The sequence below is a fragment of the Eleutherodactylus coqui genome, chromosome 2 (genome assembly GCF_035609145.1).
Source record: "Eleutherodactylus coqui strain aEleCoq1 chromosome 2, aEleCoq1.hap1, whole genome shotgun sequence".
NCBI lineage: Eukaryota > Metazoa > Chordata > Amphibia > Anura > Eleutherodactylidae > Eleutherodactylus > Eleutherodactylus coqui.
In genome coordinates this window covers 99,126,020-99,136,652 of record NC_089838.1, presented here as the reverse complement: position 1 = coordinate 99,136,652, position 10,633 = coordinate 99,126,020, and the positions used below count along the sequence as shown (strand labels likewise).

The 10,633-nt window shown below is 42.6% G+C and overlaps 1 protein-coding gene across 1 annotated transcript in view; it reads left to right on the top strand.

The window, feature by feature from the left end:
- Window positions 1-4,434: 4,434 nt before the first annotated feature.
- The window catches only part of PPP2R2B (protein phosphatase 2 regulatory subunit Bbeta), a 254,242-nt gene continuing 248,043 nt past the window's right edge, over window positions 4,435-10,633 (top strand). The window contains exon 1 of the mRNA XM_066591261.1: window positions 4,435-4,808. Coding sequence (XP_066447358.1) covers window positions 4,730-4,808 — 79 coding nt within the window. The 5' untranslated portion in view covers window positions 4,435-4,729. The remainder of the gene's footprint in view (window positions 4,809-10,633) is intronic.

Genomic DNA, 10,633 nt, shown 5'->3' with positions numbered 1-10,633 from the left:
GCTAGAGGGAACCTACAACCTTCCAGAGGAGTATTCTAATGGTATCACTGCATAGGTGACACATGTAAGATTGGTGTGGTTCAACTATTACCCACTGCTTATCTTGATTATGGGGCTGTGGTTCACCTTTCCCCCCGAACTGTTTGATTGGAATTTGAACTTTTTTTTTCTTACTAATCTTATTTTATATATTTTTTACATTTTTTTATATCCCTGTAGGGGACTTGAACCTGCATGGTCGCTCAAATAATACACTGCAGTATGTCTGTACCGTAGTGCATTATTGCTATCATAGGCCATGGCAGTTCAGGACTCCACTGACTGACATTTGATTGCAATTCCAACCCATCGGCCCTCCACAATTGTAAGCATCGGCCTTCTGCAAGCCAATCCCGGCTGTTGCAATGGGAAACAAAATATCAGTCACAGCCCGATCCAGCTGTGGATGACACAGGCTCAGCTTCTGGGACCATGCCATCCATTGATTGGATGTTTATGCCTGTCCAAAGGAAACCCTTTCCACCCAGGACATACATTTGCACCTTGGGGAAGGGGTTAAAAAGAAATGAAGTGATAGGTTCTCCTGAAATTTAGTTTGCTAATAGAGATGAGCGAACGTACTCGTTTCGAGTACTTACGCGCCCGAGTACTGCCATTTTCGAGTACTTCAGTACTCGGGTGAAAAGATTCGGGGGGCGCCGGGGGCGGGGAGAGGCGTGGCGGTGCGGGGGGTAGCAGCGGGGAACAGGGGGGAGCCCTCTCTCTCTCCCTCTCCCCCCCACTCCCCACTGCTACCCCCCGTGCCGCCACGGCGCCCCCCGAATTTTTTCGCCCGAGTACGGAAGTACTCGGAAATCGCGGTATTCGGGTGAAAAAGGGGCGTGGCCGAGCACATTCGCTCATCTCTATTTGCTAACCCAAGCCAAGTGTTTCATGGCTCTGCTAGTTGACTATCCACCCCTTCCAGCCTAGTTTGGGCCTTAAGGACACAGTGTTTCTTTTCTTTTTTTTTCTTGTCATCTCTGTTTTCCAAAAATATAAAACAATATATTTTTTGCAGGAAAAGTTGAACTTTAGCACCATTTTGGGGCAAATATTGAGCAACTTTTTATTCATTTTTTTTTAGTAGGTTGAGAAATTTTAAAAAAATAGCAATCCCACAATTGTTTTTTTCTCTATTTGTATTTATGGTGTTCACACGGACGCATAAATAACACTGGCCAACAAAATTGAAAAAAAAAATTCGGTACAACTGATTTAGTGTATATTTGGCCTATTATTTACCAATATGCAAACAGTTTCTCTCCATCAGCTATAGTTTCGGCGCATGCGCCGCGTCACATCGCCAATCTTATTCGTACATTTAGTTTGTCCCAACCGGTAGTGAGGAACGGCTGTGTACATTTGTCGCCCGAGGTGTTGTGGGGTGTTGTAGCTATGCAATCGTTGTGTTCAGGGGCGTACCTACAGGGCCTGGGTGCAAAAGTTCAGCTTGCCCCCCCCTTCCTAAATGGTGATTATATATATATATATATATATATATATATATATATATTATATAAGAAATATCTGATAAATCCTAGATCAGTAGAGTTCAACTACTTGGACATCCTGACATTCACTACAGCAGAAACCCCTGTACCCCATAACCCCTAGTCACTTGGCTATATTTATGAAATTAACAGAGTAGAAGTCAAATATGCACCATGACACTCCATTCGAAATCTAATTGCCGAATTAGTGCCATAGAATTCTATTTCTATTTATGCAGTTCCCTAGTACATGAGTTTATGGTCATCGTAGACTTCATGTCACATTATGTACATGTGGCCAAAAATTGTGCACCATTTGCTTTCATCATTGTTTTTGGTTAGCGCTACATGGCATAGCTGTGAAGTCATAGTCATACTTAGTCACATGTAGTAATGTGATTACATTCACAATCATTTCTTGTGAGGCTACAAAGCAATCTTGTGATCTTGGTGTTGTGTGACAAGGGCTGCTGTGTAGTCCTAGCCTTAAGCTATGGCTAAATGGTCATGTGATACAAAGATAACAAGGCTGCATAATAACAGTGCAACTAACATTTGTGCACATGGCCACGTTACTACACACAACATGATTCAAAATATACAAGTTATGGATTTTAAGTAAAAAGTCACTTTTCCAGCATAGAGTTCAATGTACCTGGTATGTGACTGCAACACCCTTGTGACATTTCAACAATTTTTTACTTATCTACTGGCTGTCACAAATACCAAATTGCATGCAACTCACAAGTAAGCCGAACCCTAAAAAAATTGTGCATGTTTTTGTCATTGGACTTGTCAGCAACTTGATGTCCAGCAACTGAAACTTTTGGGTAGATGTAGGCTAGTATACTATGAATTCAGCAGACACATTGAACTCATCTTCAACTTTGCTGGTCTTAAAGGAAACCTGTCATCAACTTTTTGGGTTGTACTCACCGCCCCTCTGGCGCAGCCACACTGATTCAAAATCTTCCACTCTGATTTAATGCTCCAGGACCAGGACCGTGCTGCAATCACCATTATTCATAGTCCTGCCTCGTATGAAATAACATGGTGTTGTATGGCGGGCTTTGGATATCTTATATTTTATTTTGCTTGTAAAAATTTGAAAACTCTCTAATAAAAACTGATTAAAAAAAAAAATAATAATAATAATAACATGGTGCTAGCCCAGCCCAGGAGGTGTAAAACATGCCCATCTTTTGTTAATCTCATGTCTGCACTAATACTATATAGCACTTACATGGAAAGCCGCCTTCTCAATCTTTCTGTACTTTACTGCATGTGCCCGGGTAAAGAATAAGAGGTGAATAGAAAAAGTGAACATAAACAGTAGTCATTAGAGATGAGCGAGTGTACTCGCTAAGGCAAACTACTCAAGTGAGTAGTGCCTTATGCGAGTACCTGTCCACTCGTCTCAAAAAATTCAGGTGCCGGCAGGGAGCGGCAGGGAAGAGTGGGGAGGAACGGGGGGGGGGGGGGGGGGGAGAGATCTCTCTCTCTCACTCTCTCCCCCCCCCCCCCCCCCCCCCGCTCCCCCCTGCTCACTCGCGCAACTTACCACTCTCCCCCGCTGGCACCCGAATCTTTAGAGACAAGCGGGCAGGTACTCGCATAAGGCACTAGTCGCTCGAGTAGTTTGCCTTAGCGAGTACGCTCGCTCATCTCTAGTAGTCATCTATATCAAGAAACACAATGATAGTGCACAAGAAACCATGTGCTATATAACTATGTAAGAAAGGATATGCTTTATCAGCGGGGATGGGTGGGGGGGAGACGTTTGAGTAACGTACAGAGCAGAGCGCAACGACTGATATAATAAACCGCAGGACCTCCTTGTCAGGGCATGCTCAGTGAAGAAAAGAAGCTGCCCCTTGTAAAGGATTGCACTGCTCATGCTTTGACTGTACAGTACTGTGTAAAGGTCTTAGGCAGGTGTAGAAAATGCAGTAGATTATTAATTTGATTTGCAAAAATAGAAAGGATGTGATGTAGGGTGGTTTCACACTTACGCTGTGAATTTGGCTTTCCTGCTTTGTTTGGGGAAGTCTGGGAAGTGATGATATAATCCCTACAGAGTTCTGATCTCAACATCATCGAGTCTATCTGTGATTACATGAAAAGACACAAAGATTTGAGCAAGCCTACATCCAGATCTGTGCTTAGTTCTCCAAGATAAAGTTCTCCTTCAAAAACTGTGTGCAAGTGTACCTAGAAGAACTGATGCCGTCTTGAACACAAGGGTGGTCACACCAAATATTGATTTGCTTTAGATGTCTCTTTTGCTCATTTACTTTTCATTTAGTTACTAACATTTCTATTTTTGAAAGTATTCTTACTTGGCAGCATTTTTTCCATACCCGCCTAAAATGTTTGCACAGTACTGTAAACGCAAGCGCGCAGCCGCAAGATTTTGTAGCGGAATACGACAGTCAATCAAAGAGGGGAATCTTAACTAGCTCGCAAGCGTGAGCTTCTGGGACTCTTTCCACCAAACATCTGACTCTTTTCAGGAAAAGTTTAAAACTATATAATATTTCTAAATGACCCCTTTTCCCCTTGAGAGGGGGATGTTTAAACACCTTTCTGCTACCCAGGTCTGCTGCTGCTGTTAGGCTAATTCTTGTTGACAGGTTCCTGTTAAATCGATTTACTCTTTCATAACATATTCCCAACAGTATGTTAGAAGTATCAAAAGTTGTTTGTTTATCCTTCTACTTTATAACAGATACAGAATAGCAACATGCAAATGAGTAGATACAATTCTAGTGCACAGTTCTACATAACAAGGGCTTTCCTGCAAGGGGGGGAGAGATTCTCAGCAATCATAGGACTTGCATTTGATGATGCCTGTAGGAAGCAGAAGGCTGGTTCAGTGTGTGTGGATGTGAGTGTGTGTTTACAAGCAGGACTGACTTAGTCAGCAAATACTGCTCTACAGAGCTTCAGCCAATGAAGAGCCTCCCCAGGCTGCTTGAGAGCTTCAGAGTTGGAGCAGGCTATGCTTGCAGTAATGGGAGGCTGAGCTGCTGCTGCTGCTGCTACTGATGGCACAAGGATGGGGTCTGGCTCCAGAGGATCCTTGGGCTTCCCTGCCATGCAGGAGACATGACTGCATACTGGATCTGCAGCCCCTGACTGAGAGCAGGATCCTCATGGATTGAGCAGGCTGTGCTTGTTTGTCCCTTCATGTGAAGATGAAATGCTTTTCTCGTTACCTGCCTTACATCTTCAGACCTCCTAACACCATCCTGTCCTCCAGCTGCCATACAGAAGGTACAGGTCATGAAAGGGTGCCTATGTGGGTGGGTGAGTGGTTGTGAGAAAAGTGGGATGGGAGGAAGCCTGACTTCCCAAACATCTTTGCTGACATTGCTGTTCTGCTGTCAGATGACAGCCATTGCTGCCAGGATCTAGTCCTTGCAGCTATAAGGCATATGTGGTTATCCTTGAAAATAATAGCACTTGGGTGTTTGAACCTGACCTTGTACCCATAGACATTGCTTATCTGTGCAGGAAATAGTCCTACAGTCTGCAGATGCTTTCTTTTCCACCTGACTTATTATACAGCAATCAAGTTTACTTTAAAGGCTCCTGTATGGGGGCTGCTCAGGTGCCTACTTTATGGGATTGCAGTTTGCCATTGCTGTTTTGCATTTGATTTGGATAAACAGACTATTTTCTATGTTGCTTTGTAACTTCTGGTTTATAAATGCAAGTACGTTTGTGTATATATGTTGCCATTTAAAGTGAACTCCAGACAGGAGCTAAGACATTCCTATTTGGTGGCACTAAGCTTCATCTATGACTTCTCCAAGTACCATAAAATCCTGAGGATTGTTCCTGCTCCTTTCCTACAATACATAACACCCTGAAAGCTCCCATAAATCAGTGTCATCATCTTCCATCTAATCAATACTACTGTACCTATATCTGCAGCATCTATAGCAGAGGGTCATGTCATCACTGCAGGTGCTGGTGGCTGGGTAAAGTTTTCAGGGGGAGAGATTTGCCTATCTCCAGCCAAAATCTGTATAGATTTAGGTTTGGAGCCCCAATACTAATGTGCCAAAAATGTGCGGTGTTTGCCAGAGATTGACTTTACCATGTGACAGCTGTATTGTTACTTCCTCCGGAGCACAGTTTTAATCCATTATATTTAATAAAGCTATGACTAATAATCCAGCAAAAATAAATGTGAAGTTGTTGCTTGGAAAACAGGAAATGTAGGAGGCAGTTCAATATAGGAATCCCAGTAATTCCTGCACTCCTCCAAAGCTGAATGGCATTTCAGAAGCATTTACTGCACATTTTGAATAGAAATATTATATTTTTTTTTAGTAAATTGTGTTTTTTTAGTAAATTGTTGCTAGATGTTTCCAAAATATTGTTTTAAAAGGCCACTCCGATATGTTTGTTTTTCATTCGTTATGTAGCTATTCCCCCAGTATATATGTTGGGTAGTATTATCTTGATTAGTTCTTCCTTTCTAACTGAAACTTCTGGAGTCCTTCGCCTCTGTTGGTCATATGATCTCTATTCTGACAGCTCTGATCTACTTGGATTTATGTAGTCAGTTCCTAGTCAATTTATGCCTAGGGGGGGCATAGCCACTCCTATCACAGTTACTGATGATGATCACCACACAGCTTCTATTATAGAGGAGATCACAACTGATCCTCTTGACTGTATACTTATGATCTGTAACTTATTTAGGTAAATATAGAAGGTATTGATATTTAAGTTGTCCACCCAGCAGGCAGAAATGGTGCATCCTCTGTGATAAGATTGATTTGAAAGTAAAACCAAAATTTCTCACCATCACAATGGTGCCTGAGAAGTATCAGACAGGAGGCTGCACTGCTTAGAAGTGACTGTAGTATACATAGGAGAACTCCAGTGTGACAGGCAATCAGGTGGGGGGGGGGGGGGGGCAGTAAAACAGTGGCCCTTTAAACTGGTGTTGATGGTTTTCTGACTTATTTTTTAGAATGGTTTTAGGTCCCCCATGCCTAAAACTATATACAAGTAATATACTCACCATGGCGTTGAGCTGCCTCTTTGTCACTCCAGTACTATGGCATTTAACAGGTGATATCACCTGGGCAGGTTTACAGGATATCACTGATAACAGCCATGTCTGGCCTTTTATTAGCTGCAGAAGTCACATGGGTAAACAGCCGCATGACCAATGCAGCCTGAACTAAACAGAAGACCAGAGCAGCGATGAGCATATATATATGTGATGCATTTCCAGCACTGCCACCAGTGTTTTCTATGTTAGAAGACCCCTTTAAGTAATCATCTAGTTTTTAGAAATTAGAAAGCCTGCTATGTTGCATTAGTGCTCCTTCCACAGCAAGGTCAAGGAAACAAGATGCATGTGATTACTTTGAAGCACTGACTCTAGTTAGTACTAGTAGAAAGAAGAGACTACAGGTAATCAGCTCACATTAAGAAATGCCGTAGTAAAAAAATAATGAAATAATACTAAATGCAACATTTTTTTTAAAGTAGGGGTCATATGGGAAGGATCTTGTTCTCATTCCAGAGATGAAGAACAACATGCCACCCATCGATACCATGCATTACAAGAACACACTGGCTCCTTTGCTTTGGCTTAAGCCCGTTTTAGGTCGGATTCACACAAATGTATGCAAATTTACGTGCATATTCACGCCGCTTATTTTTGCATAGTGTCGTGTTTTTGTGCGCACCGCTACATTTTTTACAGTACTTTTTGCACGTGCAAATTTGCGCACAAAAAACACACAAATAACCAATGAATGTAATTAGTTCCATATGTACTATTTCCCTGTGCATATGCTTTGTTATTCTATAAGTAAACATCGCAATGTATAATATTCTTTAGTGCTCTTTTATATTTTTATTTCCATTTTTTATTTTATTTTTTATGTTTAATTTCCAGGAGAAGAGACATTTTGATTTATTTGTACCTTACTTACCATGGAGGTAACTGAGCCCTTCATACAGATGCTTTCTAACGTTTGAGTACAGAAGAGCAGCCTTCACCCAGCAGTTGTAATTAGTTGTCTATGTACAGTAGAATTGGGTTAATCCGACACATGATATCCTAACACTTCCTTCAGTCAAAGACTTCCTCCTAATCCGCATGATTTCCTAGAGCATTTTTAAGTGTGGTTATACTGACATGTCAGACACAAAATGGATTAAAGCATACTATAAAAGTGTTTCTTTTCAACTGATGACCTATCCTCTGGAGAGGGCATTTGTAATTGATGGACAGGGATCCGCCGCTCGGAACACCATCCATCAACTGGCTGTCCAGCTCACGGTCCAGTGCAGTGGGCTAGAAGTTGTCAGCAACGGACAGGGGGAAGAGGGAGTGCCGGCTTCACTCCTATTGAAATCAATGGGAGTGCCATGCTGCTATTCCACTTGCTGCTCAGGACAGGATGTTGGCAAGTGGTACAGGAAGTGGAATAGCAGCACAGTGCTTCCATTGATTTTGGCTCTTCCACTTCCTCCCTGGACAGCGGGCCAGAGGATCAGTTGATGGATAGGATCCTAAGCGAAAGACTCTTGTCTTCCAACTACTGATGGTCTATCCAGAGCATACGTCATTAGTTGAAAAGAGCCCAGATTATCCATTCAAGCATCACTTTATAACCCCAAGTTACTTGAACTCCAGGGATCTACACTTTCCTGTTAGGAAACAAAAGTGATCGGGAATCAATTTCACCAGTGCAAATAAAAGTGAAAACAGGAGCTCTGGAGAGGCAACTACAAGACAACCCCAAAAACAGGAATAATTATGCGAGTGGTGGCCACAGACAATTTCTCCTTATCCTTTCTAGCTGATTATTCTCTAGTTTGATGTTTTGTACTGTTTTCTAGTGTCCTTCTCATTATTAGTACATGAGGAGCTACCTGCAGCCCAATAAGGTTACTCAGGTAGTTCTGCCCCTTCAGGGTGGCACAATTGTACGTGTCATAGCAAGGTCTCCTGTGAGCATGGAGCAGATACCAGGATACAGGCCATTACAAACGAGAGCTGGACAGGGCTGTAGAAAGGCAATAACCCAGCATCAAGACTGGTATCTGCTTCTCTGTGCAAGGAGCAAAATGACCTCCAGCGGGCTACTGATCTGCATGTTTCTGTCCAAACTATCAGACTCCAAGAGGGCAGCATAAGGGCCCAGTGTCCTATAGTAAAACCTATGCTCACACCCCAGAACTGTGTAGTTCAATTGGAATTTGCCAGAGAACACCAGAATTAGCAGGCCCACCATTGGCACCCCATTCTCAAAGAGGAGACCAGGTTCACACTAAGCAAATTTAACAGACTTGAAAAAGTCAACTTGAATCTTTCATTCAGCAAGATCGGATGGGTGATTTAAGTGTTCCCTTAATTTTTTTGAGCAAAGTTTTACCTTAATTTTATTACGTAGTGTACTTTGTGCAGGTGTTTGTACACAGTGCGAATGATGCACTGTTACCACATGCTGATCACCGCTACTTGCCGGGTGGTATATTAACTTGTTATTGTTTCAATTGGCAATGATCCATATACAGTAACGGTGGATCATCTGCAGTGTATATGGGCGCCCTTTAGGGTGTTCCCACCTTGAAGTGCTATTTTACAGTTTATATGCAGTAGATACAATCTATATACTGTAGACAGTTGAGTAGCTGTGTAAATACATTGCATCACTTACCTTTAACTAAACCCGTAGCTTGAATTATAGCTTAAAACTGCATTCACAATTGGTTGCTACTGGAAACGGTCAACAAACCTATCATTAGGCAATTTCTAATAACTTAGCTGAGCTCAGTGAACACAGTGGGAAAGTTTTTAGATAATGTACAATAATTGGAGTATGAGTATACTTCGTAGAATGTAAATTATCACAGCAAGTCCACCCTGTGAATACCTGGAGTTTGACTAATAGGAGCGATCAAAGTATAGACTGGATACATATATGAGTTATGAGTCTGGGGATTCATGAGGTGAGCGCCCCCTTCTTACCATCCTCACAGGGCATGACAGCCTGCAGTGTATGCTGAGAGAAGCGGGAGAGTTCTCACCCCCACAATTACACTAGACTCATAATTCTATAACTATGTGTCTGATGTATTTTTTGATTGCTCCTATTACGGCTCGTTATTATCAGCATCAGATGTTCTGTTTAGAACCTCCCTTGTTGATTTCTTCTACAAACAAGAAGAAATAGCGCAGCATGCAGTGTTATTTTATTCTGTCGAATCCGGCAAAATATCGGAAACTGAACGGACCCCATTATAGTCGATGGGGTCCATTTGGCGCCATTCGATTCCATCATATGATAGTTCTGTTCAGCCAGGGGTTGCTGTTTTCCTACATTATGAATGGAACGGAATGCCCAAAGATAGGACATGCCGCGATTTTTCCCCCCGCATCTCTCATTCAAAAGAATGGAGTTCATATGCATGTGAGAGTTGTGCGTACTGCAACGCACCAATCTTGGCCGATTTTCACGGCCGTGTAAAAACTGCCTAAGGCACCTTGAAGTATTCTGCCACGTGCAGAGTAGCCTCAGTAGTAATAGTGTCCCCTATATCAACCCCAGTAGTAATAATGACCCCCACAGTGGCTTTAGTAGTAATAGTGTCCCATATATGGGCCTCTGTCATAATAGTTACACCCACAGTGGCCTCAGTAGTAATACTGCCCTCTATATGGGCCAGAGTAGTAATAGTGACCCCCACAGTGGCCTCAGTAGTAATACTGTCGCCTATGTTGGCCCCAGTAGTAATACTATTACTACTGGGGTCAATATAGGGGACACTATTACTACCAGTAGTAGGTAATCACTTTCATTGTGACATCCTGAAAGTGGCACAAAAGTGGGGCAGACATCCTGAAAGCAGAACAAAAGGCTGTCCCACTTAGTGACCCTGGAGACAGGGTACAGGGTACAGGATACAGGGTCCCAAACCGGGACAGTCCCACCTAAATCAGGTTGTCTGATTACCTTATTCTAGTAGTACTAGTAACAAACAGCGCTCGTGCCCACAGAGAGGGCCCCGAGTGCCCTCTCTGGCACGCGTGCCATAGGTTCACCACCACTCTTCTAGGA